Source organism: Chiloscyllium plagiosum, chromosome 9 (genome assembly GCF_004010195.1).
Source record: "Chiloscyllium plagiosum isolate BGI_BamShark_2017 chromosome 9, ASM401019v2, whole genome shotgun sequence".
NCBI lineage: Eukaryota > Metazoa > Chordata > Chondrichthyes > Orectolobiformes > Hemiscylliidae > Chiloscyllium > Chiloscyllium plagiosum.
In genome coordinates, this window is record NC_057718.1 from 105,304,934 (window position 1) to 105,323,470 (window position 18,537).

Here is an 18,537-nt window from a genome sequence, read left to right on the forward strand (position 1 = left end):
ACATGATTTCCCACGCACAAAGCCATGTTGACTATCCCTAATCAGTCCTTGCCTTTCCAAATATATGTACATCCTGTCCCTCAGGATTCCCTCCAACAACTTGCCCACCACCGACGTCAAGCTTACTGGTCTATAGTTCCCTGGCTTGTCCTTACCACCCTTCTTAAACAGTGGCACCACATTCGCCAACCTTCAGTCTTCCGGCACCTCACCCGTGACTATCGATGATACTAATATCTCACAGCAAGACACCCAGCAATCACTTCTCTACCTTCCCACAGAGCTCTAGGGTACACCTGATCAGGCCCTGGATTTATCCACCTTTACCCATTTCAAGACATCCAACACTTCCTCCTCTGTAATCTGGACATTTTGCAAGATGTCACCATCTATTTCCCTACAGTCTAGATCTTCCATATCCATTTCCACAGTAAATACGGATGCAAAATATTCATTTAGTATTTTCCCCATTTTCTGCAGCTCCACACAAAGGCCGCCTTGCTGATCTTTGAGGGGCCCTATTCTCTCTCCCTAGTTACCCTCGTCCTGAATGTATTTGTAAAAACTCTTTGGATTCTCCTTAATTCTATTTGCCAAAGCTATCTCATGTCCCCTTGTTGACCTCCTGATTTCCCTCTTAAGTATACTCCTACTTCCTCTATACTCTAAGGATTCACTCAATCTATCCTGTCTATATCTTACATATGCTTCCTCCTTTGTCTTAACCAAACCCTCAATTTCTTTAGTCATCCAGCATTCCCTATACCTACCAGCCTTTCCTTTCACCCTAACAGGAATATACTTTCTCTGGATTCTCGTTATCTCATTTCTGAAGGCTTCCCATTTCCCAGCCGTCCCTTTACCTGTGAACATCTGCCCCCAATCACCTTTTGAAAGTTCTTGCCTAATACCGTCAAAATTGGCCTTTCTCCAATTTCGAACTTCAACTTTTAGATCTGGTCTATCCTTTTCCATCATTATTTTAAATCTAATAGAATTATGGTTGTTGGCCCCAAAGTACTCTCCCACTGACACCTTAGTCAACCTGCCCTGCCTTCTTTCCCAAGAGTAGGTCAAGGTTTGCACCTTCTGTAGTAGGTACATCCACATACTGAATCAGAAAATTGTCTTGTACACACAACAAATTCCTCTCTATCTAAACCCTTAACACTATGGCAATCCCAGTCTAAGTTAAAATCCCCAACCATAACCACCCTATTATTCTTACAGATGGCTGTGTCCTGCCCTCATTTGGCTTTCCCAAAATGCAGCAGCTTACATTTATTTCAAGGAAATTACATCTGCCACTCCTCGGCACATTGAAATCTTTGTTCCACAGATCTGGCCAGAGTAAGGCAAATCTGAAATGTAAAGTGTTTCCCTATCTCATGATGCTACCTATCTTGCTGTGTATTTCCAGAGTCTTTTGTTTCATTTCAAAAGTTTCAGTTTATTGTTTCCAGATAAATATACTCTCACCAACGTTCCAAAGTGGGGGGTAAAAAAAACCTTCAATCAAGAATTTTCAGGTTCTGGAGGAACCTGACAAGATTCATAGGGAACCAACTACAGAAACCTGCAGAATCACACTACTATGCTGTCATGGTGATGTTCTATAACATTTGCAGAGTGTTACAAACTGTGCAGTTTGAGGCTAAATTATTTTTGTAAAGCAACTCCACTGGAAGATTAATTGAAAGCAGTAATTAAAATATGCAAGGAGAACCCACGTAGTGAATACCAGGTATTTTTCTACAGGTCTCTTGTAATTTTTAACCAGATAATGGTGCAAAACTGCTCAAGGAATGCAAAAACAAAATGTAGGTTACTGGCATGTATTTTATTATGTTTATACCTTCTCTACCTAGTACAATAATGCATACTCACTGAATATTAATCGTGACAATGCAGCACAAATTTCTTTGTGAGATTATATAGATAACAGAATCAAAACAGGTTGATTCATTTTATCACCAACATGGAACATACAGTGATTACAGTATTTAGGTTAGACAGTCTTCTCAAATACTTGACAGAAACTCAGAGGCTGTTTCTTTCTCCTCAAGCAGCTCTTTGGCAGTAACTTTCAGCTTTTCACAGGAGAAGTCACTGATTTTCAGACATTGCACAATATCCCAAGTTTTATTCTGGAACAAAAGGCAGATGATTAGTAAACCCCTTTTAAAGACAGTAAAAAATATTTCATACAGTATCTCTAAGATCAGCCATTGTGCAGTTATGATACTTTTTTCCCTTTGTTCTTTCATGGGATCTGGGAACCTTGGCAAGGCTGGCATTTGTTGCTCGTCTGAAACTGCACTTGAACTGAGTGGCCAGTTGGCCATTTCAGAGGGAAGCTAAAATGTCAGCCAGGTTGCTGTGGGTCTGAAGTTATACGTGGGCCAGACTGGTAAAAGATAGAAGATTTCCCTCCCTTAAGGATTTTTAGAACACTCGTTAATTTTTCATCATCTTTGTTCTTTATCATTTTTAGTTTGGAGCTGTAAACTCAGTTGATGACAACCGTTGGACTGTGAACTTCAGGCGCTTTCTTTAAAAAAAAAACTAAACCAATAAGTTTGTTCAGGAGGCCAGCCTGGAAGGTAACTGCATAATGATCCCTGTTTACAGAGAAAAGTCTATAAACATTTCAGTTGGTGGATGAATTATGATCAACAGATGTTTGGATATAGACTAATGCTAGTCAGTCTGACAAAGAGAAACCAAAGCTTGAATTGTTTTTGAATTGTGATTTAGTCAGAAGGATTGTGCTGGTGAAAGATTTAATTACTCGATGGATGTCCTCTTATTATCAAGATATTGGAAGTCTGGAGAATAGATTTTCAGTTAAGTATAAAATGAATATTCTTGAACCTATTGGAAGATATTTACAGGCATCAGGGTCATCAGAAACCAAGCAAGATACAATCCCTTGTGTCTGAGATTACAGATCATGGAATAAACATTAACCGTGCATACATCTTTTGAATTTGGGGAGGGACTAGAATCAAAGAAGATTGGGCTTAAGTCATAGATGTTAATTAGATTACCTTATTGCTCAACTTTGCTCTGCTAAAGTTACTATATTATTAATTTGTTAAATCTCTTCCAGCTATAAATCTGGTGTCTTGTATTGGTTTTTCAAAAAGTATGTTTAGGTACCATTGGGGTCAGTTGAGGATCATCAAGTATTTTAATTTTATTGTGTTTCAAATACAGAGATAGGGAGGCTGATTTCACTTGGTTGTGTTGTAATAAGGGAACTAGTCATCCAAATGGGAGTTTACAACATGTCTCACAGTCACTACTTGATTAATTTTCAGTTTCGATGTTATGAATGGAATCTAAATTCATCAAGTTGCTGCTGTACTGAGTCCCTGGAACATTTGCCAGGGGTTCTGAATGACTAAATTATTGATGTGAATACTTCATGTCCATCTGCCCCCATGAAATATTTAATTAAAACAGATGAAATATCCAAATGGTGCAGAGACATTTAACAAAGGGCAACATGTTGCTTAACAGCTTACCTTGATTTGCACTGGGAACGAAAAAACCAGGTCATTGGGAACACCATATGGGTTTCCATCAGAAATCACTCCCATGGAAACCCATTCATCCTGTACAAAAAAAAGTCAGATAAAACAAAAAACTGCAGAGCTCAACTCACAGAGAAAGCAGAGTTAACATTTCAAGCCCACTTACCCTTCTTCAGAAGGTGAAGGAAGAATCAGAGTTTCCTACCTACCTCGAGTGTGGCTATATTCAGATGGGGGTGTGTGCATGTGCTGTGCTGTTCATGTGGCAAGTGCCATGCACATGTATGGATGGGTTGCAGGGACAGCCAAAGCGATGGTGATATAAAAGTAAAGGCTGAGGTTGGCACAATAGATAAGGGGAGCAAGTCTAACAGTCAAAGCAGAGAAGAGTTTGGCAAAGAACGAGGTAAGACTGAAATTAAACTTCATTTACTCCATGCTAGAGGTCTGACAGGGAAGACTGAACATAGAAAGTCCCATGTTGCCAACCACGCCCTATTAAATGATTTGGATGTGAACATAGGAGGTATGTTAGCTTGTTTGCAGATGACACCAAAATAGGTGGTGGTGCAGTGGACTGGTGGTTATCTCAGAGTACAGCTGTTTGCAGGTAAAGGGATGTCTGGCAAGTGAGAAGCTTTCAAAAAAATGAGACAGAATTCAGAGGGGTTAGGTTCCTGTTAGAGTGATGGGTAAGGCTGGTAGGTGTTGGAAATAATGAATGGAGAGAGATATTGAGCTTCTGGTCAAGAATAAGATAGTGGTGTATATCAGGTACAGACAACTGGGATCAAGTGAATCTCTTGAAAAGTATAAGGGGAGTAGGTGCATTCTTAAGAGGGAAATCAGGAGACCAAAAAAAGGACACAAGATAACTTTGGCAGATAAGGTTAAGGATAATCCAAAACAGATTCTACATGTATATTAAGGGCAAAAGACCAACTAGGAAGAGAATAGGGCCCCTTAAAGATCAATGAGGTCACCTACGTGTGGAACTACAGGCGATGGGAAGAGCTACCAAACAAATATTTTGCTTCAACATTTACTGTAGAGAAAGTCATGGAAGCTTGGGAACTTAGGGAAATAAATATTGATGTCTTGAAAACAGTCCATATTACAGAAGAGGCGTTGGAGATCTTAAAGTATAAGAGGTAGATAAAATCTCTAGGACCTAATCAAATGTATCCAATGACATTGGGGAAAGCTGGGGAAAATTTGCAGCGCACCTAGCAGAGATATTTGTATCAACGACAGCCACAGGTGAAGTGTTAGAAGACTGGAGGTTGGTTACTGATGTACCTTTAAGAAAGGCTATAGGCAAATGCCCGGGAACTATAAACCAGTGAGACTAATGTTAGCAGTGGGCAAGTTGTTGGAAAGGATTCTGAGGGACAGAATTTACATCCATTTGGAGAGACAAGGACTAATTTAGGGAAAGTTAGCATGATTTTTGTGTGGGAAATCATGTCTTGCAAAGCTTGATTAAGTTTCTTGAGGATGTGACGAAGATGATAGATTAGGGCAGAGCGGTAACGTTGTCTACACAGACTTTAGTGAAGGCTTTGATAAAGTTCTGCATGGTAGACTAGTCAGTAAAGTTGCGAGCGTGGTGCTGAAAAAGTACAGCAGGTCAGGCAGCCTTCGAGGAGCAGGAGAGTCGATGTTTTAGGCATAAGCTCTTCATCAGGAATGAGGCTAATGAAGAGCTTATGCCTGAAACGTCGATTCTCCTGCTCCTCGGATGGTGCCTGACTGGCTGTGCTTTTCCAGCACAACACTCTCGACTCTGATCTGCAGTCCTCGGTTTCTCCAATTTAGTAAAAGGAGATCATGTGGGTTTCAGGGAGAACTTGCAAACTGGATACAAAACTGATTTGCTGGTAGGTGACGGAGGGTTGTTTCTTGGACTGGAAGCCAGTGACCAGTGTTCCACAGGAATCGGTGCTGTGTCCATTGTTTTTGGTCGTTTATATAAACAATTTGGATGAGAACATAGGAAGCATGGTCAATAAGTTTGTGGATGACACCAAAATTGTTGGCATACAGAGGAACCTTGATTATCTGAACATCAGTTATCCGAAGATGATCTCAAGGTCCCGATAGAACCTTTACATCAAAGATGTGTTTCAACACTGATCACGTCTTTTGTTTACAGTGATTAAAAGTGAACTTTGTTTACTGACATGCTGCCAAGAGCAGTCCTGAACATCGATGGGAGCCCAGGCATACTGATCTCCTGCCCTCTCTCTCTTTCCCCACACTTTCCGTGGAGTTCAACATAGGGGTATACCCTAAACCCCCACTCCCCAGATAATCTCTCCACATTGTTCACTGAAAATTGGGTCACAGGTAGACAGGGTCATACAGAAGGCACACTTGCCTTCATTGCTCAGACTAGAGTGTAGGAACAAAACCAGAAATTGCTGGAAATGCTGAGCAGATCTGGCAGCATCTGTGGAGAGAAATCAGACTTAATGTTTTGGGTCCAGTGACCCTTCCCCAGAACTGGGTATAGGAGTTGGGACACATTTGCGGTTGTACAGGATGTTGGAGAGGCCACTTTTGGAGTACCGTGCGCAGTACTGGCAATAGGAAGGATATTAAATTGGAGAGGATGCAAAGATACACTAGGATATTACTGGGACTGGAGGGTTGGAGTTATAAGAACAGACTGGATAAGCAGAGACCTTTTTTTCCACTGGAGCGTGGGGAGGTTGAGGGGGTCATCTTTTAGAGGTTAATAAAATCATGAGAGGCATAGATAAAGTGAATAGCAAAGTGTTGGGAAGTTAAAAACTAGAGGGCATAATTTTAAAGTGAGAGGGGGAAGATTTAAGAAAGGACGTGAGCAGCAACTTTTTCCATACAAAGGATGATTCCTTTGTGGAATGAACTGCCAGAGAAAATGGAAGATGCAGATAGCTACAACATTTAAAAGTCATTTGGACAGGTACATGAATAGGAAAGGTTGAGAGAGATACGGGCCAAAGGCAGGCAGACATGACTAGTTTAGTTTGGGAAAGGTGGTCGGCATGGACAAGTTGAACCGAAAGGTCGGTTTCCTTTATGACTGTTTTACAAAGCAACAGGATTAGATCTTACAGTACACAGGAATAATGAAGGGTTCCTGACGAAGGGCTTATGCCCGAAATGTCGATTCTGCTGCTCCTCGGATGCTGCCTGACCTGCTGTGCTTTTCCAGCACCACTCTCTAGACTCTGATCTCCAGCATCTGCAGTCAGCATGGAAACTCACTTTCCCCTATGGGAGTAATGTTTGCAATGATACCCATGTAGCAAGGTGTAAACTGGGGAATAAACTTGTTAGTTAGTGTGGGTGGAAGCAGAAAATAAACCATCTAAACAGAGACAGAGCATTTTAAATGGATGGCATATCCAACAGATCATTCAATCCTAGGAGACAGAGTTAGTGTAAAGGTAGCCAAGTTCAAGTAATTCGTTAACATACCTCAGCAGTACCAAACCAGAGGGTCCTCATGTGATCAGAAATGGCCTTAGCAGCAGACATTGCACTTGAGAGTTTCCGTGCCTTAATCACTGCAGCTCCACGCTGCTGCACAGTCTGTTGGCAGGGGGAAAAAAAGTTTAGTTTTCCAACTGGTTACATGCAGCAGGTTGTGTGCAATGCAGGAATCGCTTTCTTCTTCCTCACTCCTTCTGGAAAGTTTTGTTGGGCTATGGTAATGCTGGGGCACTTCACAACGTCTACCGTAAGAAACTAAATACATGCAAGTCTATGAACAACAGAGAAAACAACTGGATGGCAACAAATATTTAGAAAACTATCAAAAGTAAGCACAGGAAATAATTTCACACAAGTATTTGTGAACTGTACATTTTTTAAAACAAAGAAGCTCAAGCCTGACATCGAAATGAGTAATTTGAAATTAAGCCACAAACAAACATTGTTTTGAACCACAATCAACCTCAGGTGAATGGACAATGTCACATGAACAAAACATTAGCAACATACAGTTACAAATACATGAAGGCAACAATGTTGAGGGATCTGATAAAAACCATTTGGTGCTCTATTTAAAATCAAAATGCAAAATCTGTCTCATAACATGTTTCTGGACAGAAGGAAACATTGTTATTTTTAAGTTATTCATTTTTCATAACCTCTGGGAAGACATTTGCTGCATTTAGTGTAGCATTCAAAGAACAGATTGCAGTTTCTGTTCAGTCACAGAATTCAATGCAAATGTAAAGTGAACATGCTCACCGAGCTGGGAATTTGGTTTGCAGATGTTTTGTCCCCTTTCTAGGTGACATCCTGTGTGCTGTGGAGCTGCCTGTGAAACATTACTGCATTGTGTTGGTTGGAATTTAAAGTGAACATTTAGCTGACACAGCTTAATAAATGTAGAGTGCTTTGGTTAACGGTACTTCTAAATATCCTTTGCCTGAGAAAACACAGTTCTGGCATGGTTTCCGATATCCTTCATCTGTTCAGAAATCAATGGGAATATTCCTTAGCTCTCCCCAATTCCAATTTCTTAAGTTGCACACAAGCACGAGTCAGGAACTGTCAAAATGAAATAAATAGTACCCAGAATGCTTAACAGTTTGGGCAATATTCGAAGGGTTTATGTCAGAAACGTCGATTCTCCTGCTCCTTGGATGCTACCCGAGCTGCTGTGCTTTTCCAGCACAACACAACTCTGATCTCCAGCACCTGTAATTCTCACTTTCTTCCAATATTTGAAGGGGTGGCAAAAGAAGGCAAAAGGGATAATGTTTCATGTGGAGATGTGAAGCATTAACTGTAGCTGTCCAGCAATGCTGGCAGATCGGTTGAGTATTTCTGACATTCTTTGATGATTCCAACATTTGCAGCATTTTTGCTTTTGCAGTCAAAATAAGATTTTTTTTGTGCCAAGTTTAGAATGATGCAGATTAGGAAGGCAGCTAACTTAGATCCTATACTATACTGAGTTATCAGTGTCAGGTACACATTCACACAAATAATACTTGGTGAAAGTTTGCATTGGAGAAGACAAAACAGATTTCAGCTGTTAAGACCAATGCAGGTGGCCAACTGACATCTCCTGTCAAATACAACAACGACCACCTTAGGGACAGTCTGGCAAGATTATTCAATAGGAGATCAAAACCTTGCTCTGCACAAAATAACCCAGTCATAATATCCACAGCACTGTCAGTTTTAAGTAAAATTCAACGAAGTGAATGCGTGTCTTTGAAAAACCACAAAAGAAATTGAACTTGGAAGGTCTTCACAATAAACATTATGAAAACGAGTTCTGAAGTTACTTACAGTGATAAAGTCACCCTTCAGCCAGTTATCATCCTTAACAGCATCATAGATACTCATTTCCTTCCCTTTAACTTTGACAGTGGCATGAGTAACATCTGGATACTGAGTTGAAGAATGATTGCCCCAGATGATAACATTTTTCACATCATTGGAAGGCACTCCCAGTTTGAATGCAATCTAAATATAAAGCTTAATTTGTAATAAATCCAGTTAAAGAGAAGAAACAATTTACTTAAATAAACAAAGATAAATTATTCTGCAATCTTTAAATTATTTATCATACTGCTTATTTGGTCTGAATTCAATCTCAGATTCAAATTCATCCAGCACAGAAATGCCCTTTGGCCTAGAGTCTGCACCAACTTAACCACCATTAAAAGGGCACTAATCCCAATTTCCTACACTTGTCCTATATCTGTTAGTGTTATGATATTCGAAGTGCCCATCCAAATTTTTTTTTATAAAGGTTGTAAGGTTTCTAGCCTCCATTACCTTCCCAGGCAATGCATTCCAGATTCCCACCACCTGCTGAGTGAAGCTTTTTCTCCAAATCACCTGTCTTTTACCCTAAAACTAGGGTGATCAACTTCTCAACCAAGGGGGAGCAGATGCTCTCTATTCACCCTGTCCATACCCCTCAATCTTATACACTTCAATCATGTACCCCCCTCAGTCTTTCCTGCTCTAAAGAAAACAATCCAAACTTATCTAGTTTCTCTTCATAGCATAATTGTTCCATCCAAGGTAACATCCTGGTGAATCTCCTCCGTAGCCGCTCATCCTTCCTGTTGTGAGGTGACTAGAATGCACACACTACTCCAGCTGTGACCTGACCAACACACTTTACAACTCCAACATTACCTCCTTGTTCTTATACTCTATGCCACACTGATGAAAGCAGATGTCCCATTTGCCTCCTGAACTATCCTGTTCACATGCTCTGCTGATTTCAGGGATCTGTGAACAATTACCCCAAGATCCCTCTGTTCTAAGCTACAGAGTGTCCTACCAATCATCAAATACTCGTTTCTTCTGCCAAACGTTACGTCACATTTATCAAGGTTAAACACCATTTGCCTATCTCAACATCTTCCTGTAATCTAAAATCACCTTCACTAACTCATCACTTTTTGGAAATCTGCAAACTGTTCTACTACAGACAACATTCAAATTGTTAATTCCATCTAGGATATTACTTCAAAATGACGACCAACCTTGTACAAAATTAACAGACAGTGAGGTTTTGCCTTTGTCCATATAATCAGAAACTTTGCCAAAGATTAAAAGCAGGACTGTAGACATTTGAATATTGGCAAGTTATAAAATGTAAATGTAGAGACAACCCCCATTCTAAGTGAAGCTCTCCAACAAGCCTCATTTTAAAAGCAGAGTTTAGACATACCTGAGCTTTTGCTCGGTTATGATCTAAGCGAGTCAGGCAAGAGAAGTTCTCTTTCGGAATGGATGGGGCACACTTAATTGCAGTCAAACAATTGGTGTTGGCTGGGTTGCCCACAACAAGAACCTGCAAGAAATAATTTGATTTATTATACAGTACCAGTAAAAAATCCAGTAAGATAGACAGTAACCACATGATTTGTTTCATCGGGCCAAATGTGACACACATACATTGTAGATTTCTGCAAAATGAGGAGCAAAGGACTTGCACATGTTTTGACTGCAGGTTAAATGATTCCTTACTTGCAAACAGTTGGAAGTTTGTGGTTTGCAGCTCTCTGCTACCTTGCCTACAAACCTGACCTTAGAACATATTGGCACTGCTCAGCTCTCGAAAGATTGCACATCCCCCAAATGAGGTGAATGAAACCTTACAATATTTTTAAAAACGTGACCCAATAGTACTTCTGTAAATTTAACTCTTCTGGAAATACATTAGTTTTTTTTTTAGGTCTTGCTGTACTAGGCATAGACCTCAATACCTTGTACAAGTTAACAAATGTCTTTTCTTAGAGTGGCCTTGAGCAAGCAGGTGTATTGACGCTAGTAGGTATCTAAATTTAATAGACAAGCATATGACATATTTCAAGAAGTTTACTCAAATTTAAGTGGTTAAAAAGGGACTCATAGGTGGCTTATTAGATTAATACCTGGGAAGAGATCACCTTATAATGAAATTATGGAATTCAGAAGAGCATGGGGTGATTTGAATCAAGTTTATAAGGTCCTGAATAGACCTGACAATCTGGATGAGGAAAGAACAAGGAACACTGAAGATACGGGTCACCCTTTTAACATTGAAACATAGAAAATAGGAGCAAGAGGAGACCATTCAGCCCTTCAAGCCTGCTCTGCCATTCACTACGTTCACTGCTGATCATCTGACTAGACAGCCTACTCAAGGTCACAGAGTAGGAAAAGCCTAATCCTGCTTTCTCTCCATAACTTTTGAACCCCTTGCCCCAAGTGCTATATCTAGCTGCCTCTGGAATACATTCATTTTGGTATCAACTACTTCCTGTGGTAATGAATTCCACAGGCTCACCATGTTTGGTTGAAGAAATATCTATCTCCAGCCTAAATGATCTACCCCAAATCCTCAGACTGTTACCCGTAGTTCTGGACCCACCCACCACTGGGAACATCCTCCCTGCATCTACCCTGTCTAGTCCTGTTAGAATTTTACAAGTCTCTGAGATCCTCCCTCATTCATCTGGACTCCAGCGAAAGTAATCCTAACCTAGTCAATCTCTCCTCATACATCGGTCCTGCCACCCCTGGAATCAGTCCTGTTAACTTTCGCTGCTCTCCCTCGAGAACAAGAGAGCATCCTTCCTCAGAAAAGCAGACGAAAAATGCACACAATACTCTAGGTATGGCCTCATGAAGGCCCTGTATAACTGAAACAACACATCCCTGCTCCTGTACTCAATACCTCTCAACGAAAGCCAACATACCATTTACCTTCTTTACCACCTGCTGCACCTGCATGCTTACCTTCAGCAACTGGTGCATAAGGACACCCCGGTCCCACTGCACACACCCCGCTCCCAATTTACAGCCAGATACTAATCTGCCTTCTTGTTTTTGCTTCCAAAATTAATAACCTCACATTTATCCAAATTGTACTGCATCTGCCATTGATTTGCCCACTCACCTAACTTGTCCAGATCATGCTGAGGGATCTCCGCATCACGTCACAGTTCACCCTCCCACACAAGTTGGTATCATCTGCAAACTTTGAAATGTTACTTTTTGTTCCCTCATTTAATTCATTAATATATACTGTGAATAGCTGGGTTCCCAGCACTGATCCTTGTGGCACCCCATTAGTTACTGTCTGCTAATTTGAAACGGTTCCATTATTCCTTCTATTTCCTCTCTGCCAACCACCTTTTAAAATCCATCTCAATACACTTCCCCAATCTTGGGTGTTTTACTCTTGCATAATAATCTCTTAAGTGGAACTTTGTCAAACACTTTCTGAAAGTCTAAATATACTACATCAAGTTATTAGTTAGATCTTCACAGAATTCCAACAGATTTGTCAAATTTCTTTTAGATTAGATTCCCTACAGTGTGGAAACAGGCCCTTCGGCCCAACAAGTCCCCACCAACCCTCTGAAGAGACCCATTTCTCTCCAATTAATACACCTATCACTATGGGCAATTTAACATGGCCAATTCACCTGACCTGCACATCTTTGGACTGAGGGGGGAAACCGGAGCATCTGGAGAAACGCACGCAGACACGGGGAGAATGTGCAAACTCCACACAGACAGTCACCCAAGGCTGGTGTTGAACTTGGGTCCCTGGTGCTGTGAGGCAGTAGTGCTAATCACTGAGCCACCATGCCACCCTAAAATTCTACCATTTGCTGCCGCAGGATTTGAACACATGTTCCCATGACATGAGCCAAGTCCTAAAATTACTAAGCAAGTGACAACACCACTAGGCCATTGCCTCCCCACTTTCCCCTTCATAAATCTATGCTGATGCTGCCACTGCTCTCCAAAAGTTCTGCCAGAAAGTCTTTGATAATGAAATTCGTGAATTTTCCCCAATATCGATATTAGCCTTACCGATAAGAGTCAGAGATGTACAGCATGGAAACAGACCCTTTCCCTGTTTTCTCTCAATCTCCCTTTTTGAATATTGAACATTAGCTACCCTCCAATCTGTAGGGACTGCAGAATACTGAAGATAACCACCAATGCATCCACTATTTCTACAGCCACTTCCTTAAGTACTCTGGAATCTACTTTGGGAAAAAAAAAGGAGGAATTCTTTCTCTCCTCTCTCTCCTCCTTCTGCTCCTAGTTTAGATGATCTCTTTATTCAATTTTTTTTTATTCCATCGAATTACATAGTAATAAACTGCATCTGTCAACGACAGCACCAATTATCCCTGTCCTTCTGAATCAAGGAAGCATCTATAGAGAAAATCTTAATATTTGACAAAAATGACCAGATGGTTCTGATGAAAGGTTACTGACATGAAGAGTTCACAGTTTCTCTCTAAGCAATTTGAGTTTATACTTCACAATTCCAACAATCAAGTGCTTTGGGACCTGTTACATTATTTCTTTCTCATTTATTTAATTTATTCATCTTTTATTAAAATGAACTTGGCATGCTTTATTTCCAATCGCCATTGGATTGATTTATTTCAAACGTAGCTTCAGTCCCAAAAGTGATCCACGGAGTACCCCTCTCAATCTCATTCTAGTCTGTAAGACTTCAATCAGACCTTCTAAGCCAATTGTCTGCCCTCTGCTATCAATTAGCCTATTTTCACTTTTGAAAACTCTTTCCACTAAGAACCATAAGGACAATCCAAGTATATAAATATTAATCTTTGTTTAAATAAGGTCTCTAACAAGTTATAATATCCAAATACAGAAATAAAAGTACAGTGGATGCTGGATCTGAAATAAGCTCAAACATTCTCACAAAAGGTCATTAGCCTGAAATGCTTGCTTGATTCCTTTCCCCAGAGGTGATGCCAGAGGTGTTGAAAAGTTCTAGTATTTTCTTTCTACTTTCCAAACGCTCATTCACTGGACCCCTACATTAATTCTATGCCATCCACTAGATTCCTATATTAACTCAATTTTTCTGACAGTTGGTGAGGCTTATAGCTCCCAGGGTGTTTTGTTTAACAGCAGTTTTTGACTTAGCTACTTCCTGTTCCTTAGGAACCTCTCCTGAATTTGGGAAGATTAAGAAGAAAATGGCAAAACGTTACTAGTCCAAATCAAATACACAGTTACACATTCAGTATGAAGATGGTGGCATTTAACAAATTCCAAGGCTTTGTCACCTTGACTGACTTCTTGGCAAACTTGTCCAAAGAATATCCCTGGGATTTGAATATGTTGGCATTAGCTTGGAGCAGGTCCTTCCTTTCCATGCCCTCCCGTCTTGGCATAGAGCCCACCAGAATCGCAACATCAATGTCCTTGAAAGCTTCTTCCTCTTTGTCAGTTGCAATGACTTCTGCAAGGAACATATAAAGTAAGAGCAATATGATTGCTCACCATGCAGTGAGTTGAATCCCTGGAACCTCCCTCTTAACAGCATTGTAGACGTTCCTACACCCCAAGGCCTGCAGTAGTTCAAGGCAGCAACTCATCACCACCATTACCAGGGCAATTAGGCACAGGTGATGAATGCCGATTTAGCTTGACATCCCACCCCTCAGAAATTAATTTTTAAAAATGCACTCCTAACGTATTAAGCTACTTGAAGCAGAATTTCCAAAGTGTAATTCCAGGTTGGTTTGATTTGAGTTGAGGGGCCATAGAAAACAGAAAAGCTTAATAGCTTATTTCTTGGTGGCTGTTGTACCATTCAATGAGATCACGGCTGAACATCAGTAACAAGTAACACATTACAATTAGCTTCAGGGCCTCAGGGCCTGGGCAGGGAGAAAACGTCATTTCCAAACGGAACTAGCTTTCAGTGACAGCTGCAAGATGAGGTTTTAACAGGATTGTACATGTCCAAATCACCTATAAATACTCACTTGACAATCAAAAATGAAGAATATTGATCAAGCATGGTCAGGGATGTGTGTCAGGAACAATTAAAAAGGGAAACAAAACTAAGGATTTTAAAAATAAAGCCCACAGCTTTGATTCAGATGGTCTGTAACCCATGTTTAATGTATGGCAGATACCTAATAGTTACAATCTGTTCCTAAGCTTGAACAGTTTTTTTCTCTTCCAAATAAGCAGTTCCAGATTATAATGTCACAAGAAAACACGTAGTTTTTAGCTACTTGGCAAAGTAAATAAAATCAACAAAAGCTGTGCATCAAATCTCTCGATCAGCAGTTGTGAAATGCCGATGTGCAATGAATACTGATCGGACAATCACATCTGACCTTGTATTAAAGATCCATAAACATGGGACAATCATTGTACAAGAGTAATTCCAACGAATTACCAAATAGCCTAACAGATCTACAATCAGAATTCAATTCCCAGTTGCACAATTAGTATTTAAAATTCTAGCTCTCACCGACTTTCAATTCAGCAAAATTTCAACTGACAGCTGAAACGATGGAGATGTCAATGTAAAGGAAGCTCAGATTAAATGTGCATTACACTAAATATGCATTGTACCAAGAGTTAAACAAGTTACTTCAAGTAGAGAAAAGGAAACGAAGAGCATAAATAAGACTCAATTTCAATTGGAAAGTAACATCCAACTTAGCTACTTACCACACACCAGTTGAAAAGCACAATCCCGGATTTCCATCACAACACCATCCAGTACTGACATCATTGGTGCAATATCGAGCAGCACGAGGATGATGGGCTTTGGGAATTATATTAAAACATAATTCAGTACTACACTACATGGACACTTTGTCACTCCACATTACTCATTACACTTTAGAAGAATTATTTTATTTGGAGACAACACTCCTTTGGCATTTTTCAATGAGGATTCATGGTCCACACAAAAATGCACACATTCTTGTCTGTTTCAAGATAAACCTTTGAACACAAGGCAATTTCATAGCTGTGCAGGTAAAGAAGCTATTTCCAATTCTCATCCATTGCTACCTGCATTAAACTTCGCAACCCATTAATTGGTGCAATATTCTTAAGATTCAGTGACTACAGTGCCCCTGGTGAGGGGGAGATGCAAACTAATTTATAGCTTTGCCTTCTCTTTGAGGGGGTCGGCGTGGGAGCAAAAGCAAAAAGAAAACCATTACTTTGTGGTGGAAAAGCTGTCAACTGATTTAACAGATTGCCAGCAGTAGATACACGTTCAGGTTCCCTGAACGCTGCAGAAACTAGCAATTCATCTGGGTCAATTTGCTTTATCTGATTACTGCCTTTTGTTCTCTCCTACTATTACCAAGCAGCTTCTTAAAAAAAAATAAAATTTATGAACACTGTGCTGCTAGAGTCATACAGCATGGAAACAGACCCATTGGTCCAACTCATCCATATTAACAAAGTTTCTCAAACAAAACTAATTATTGCAACACTCCATTATTTTAATAAAACAAATGAAAAGACTGATTGTTTAATCGACTGTTTATATATATATTTTTAAATACAGTAAACATTACCTGGTCATTTCCAAAAACATCCCCCTTTGCAATGTTGTAGATAAGTGAATAGGCAATCTGACCAGCAGCACCAGTCACAAGAACTTTAATCGGCTCTGCCTGGAGAGAAATTGAACAATGGGAAACTGTGGATGATTCAGAGGCACATTAAAAAATTACATACGATTTTTCAAAGCTTACCCTATCTGTAGGTTCCAGGAAATTAAGCTTTCTTCCACCACTGTATCCATTTCAAATAAACAATCTATTAAGCTTCAGTATTAGAGGCCTGACGTTATCTACAAGCGCAAAATGTTTACAAATATTTTTTAAAAATCTTTGAGTAATTAAACTCATCTGCAAATCTGTATTAGAATGAATTTCTGTGTAGCCACACACATAAAAGAGGATTAAAGCTAACATAAAAGTTTGACGAATTAGCTTTGAAAACAGCTTGTATTCAGAGCAGTGAAATTAATTTCTCTGAAAAACCATTCATTATTTTTAGAACTTTGAAACAAAATCACCATGTGTTAAAATAGAATGACTTAAAGATCACATTCTTATGAAGGAAATTGACCTTACATACAATATGTGTTTTTTCTTAGTAGCATTTCAGCAGCAACATTGTCCAAGGTCATTTGACAGATAGAGGATACACTACTGGATCACATTACTCAAATTGTTTCAACACCAGCTCAGTGGAAAATACATCAACTCCACAATCCCATCCACTACCACACCCCAAAAATCTCCCCAATTAGTTGATATTCAGTATTGATTCGGTGTGGGGAGGGGTTTGGTCAGAGGAATGTTTCCACAGTCAAATTACAGGAGGACATGCAAGAGATGCCTTAGTGAACCTTAAGGAAAAGAAAGATGCTGTTTCTGCATAGTCTTCTGCTAAATCATGAAGTACCTTACTGCACTCTTACTACATTTCCTCACATGACAAAGCTTGGCTTTTTAGATTAGATTCCCTACAATGTGGAAACAGACCCTTCGGCCCAACAAGTCCACACTGACCCTCTGAAGAGTAACCCACACAGACCCATTCCCTCTGACTAATGTACCTAACACTATGGGCAACTTAGCACAGCCAATTCACCTAACCTGCACATCTTTGGATTGTGGGAGGAAACCCACTCAGACACTGGGAGAATGTGCAAATTCCACACAGACAGTCGACCAAGGCTGGAATCAAACCTGGGACCCTGATGCTGTGAGGCAGCAGTGCTAACCACTGAGCCACCATGCCGCCCCAAAATTATCTTCAGAGTATGTTGCTTGACTATTTTGCTTTTGCATATGCAGTATATTAACCTTGCTAATTTAAAAAAAAACATTCTGTAGGTTAGGAACTGCCACCTTCAACTCACAAGAGACCAAAAAAACTACAGATGCTGGAATCCAAAATAGACAGGCAGGAGACTGGAAGAATATAGCAAGCCATGCAGCATCAGGAGGTGGAGAAGTCGACATTTTGGGTGTAACCCTTCTTCAGGACTGGGGGTGGATATGGAGGGAGCTACAGATAAAGGGGGTGGCGCGGGCAGGGTGGTGAAGTGGGAGTAGATGAAGACAGGTAGAGGGTAGAAGCTGGTTGGCCAATGGGAGGAATGAATCCAGTTGGTGGCTGAGAGGGGTGGAGGGAGGGGGAGGGGCAGGGAAGAGAGCCAGGGGATGGGGAGGGAGGTTATTTGAAATTGGAGAACTCAACATTGAGTCCTCCGGGCTGTTGGCTGCTGAGGCGGAAGAGGAGGTGTTGCTCATCCTATTTGCAGTGTGCTTCATTGCAACAATGGAGGCAAAAGATGGTCATGTCAGAAAGGAAGTGGGTAAGAAAATTAAATTGGGTGGTGACTGGGAGGTCCGTTCGGTGCTTGTGGGCCCAGCTGAGATACTTAGCGAACTGTTCCCCAAGTTTATATTCGGTCTCCCAGATGTAGAGAAGCCCACACCTGATGCAGTAAGCTAGGTTAGAAGGGAGGTAAAAACAATGACTGCAGATGCTGGAAACCAGATTCTGGATTAGCGCTGCTGGAAGAGCACAGCAGTTCAGGCAGCATCCAAGGAGCAGCGAAATCAACGTTTCGGGCAAAAGCCCTTCATCAGGAATAAAGGCAGAGAGCCTGAAGCGTGGAGAGATAAGCTAGAGGAGGGTGGGG

General features: G+C 40.5%; 1 protein-coding gene across 1 annotated transcript in view; it reads right to left on the minus strand.

The window, feature by feature from the left end:
* Positions 1-1,821: 1,821 nt before the first annotated feature.
* LOC122553139 (malate dehydrogenase, cytoplasmic-like) overlaps positions 1,822-18,537 on the minus strand; it is a 19,667-nt gene continuing 2,951 nt past the window's right edge. Inside the window, exons 2-9 of the mRNA XM_043696715.1 lie at positions 16,391-16,489; positions 15,525-15,621; positions 14,120-14,295; positions 10,240-10,362; positions 8,838-9,014; positions 7,008-7,121; positions 3,531-3,620; positions 1,822-2,147 (exon numbers count right to left, since the gene is read on the minus strand). Coding sequence (XP_043552650.1) covers positions 2,022-2,147; positions 3,531-3,620; positions 7,008-7,121; positions 8,838-9,014; positions 10,240-10,362; positions 14,120-14,295; positions 15,525-15,621; positions 16,391-16,489 — 1,002 coding nt within the window. The 3' untranslated portion in view covers positions 1,822-2,021. The remainder of the gene's footprint in view (positions 2,148-3,530; positions 3,621-7,007; positions 7,122-8,837; positions 9,015-10,239; positions 10,363-14,119; positions 14,296-15,524; positions 15,622-16,390; positions 16,490-18,537) is intronic.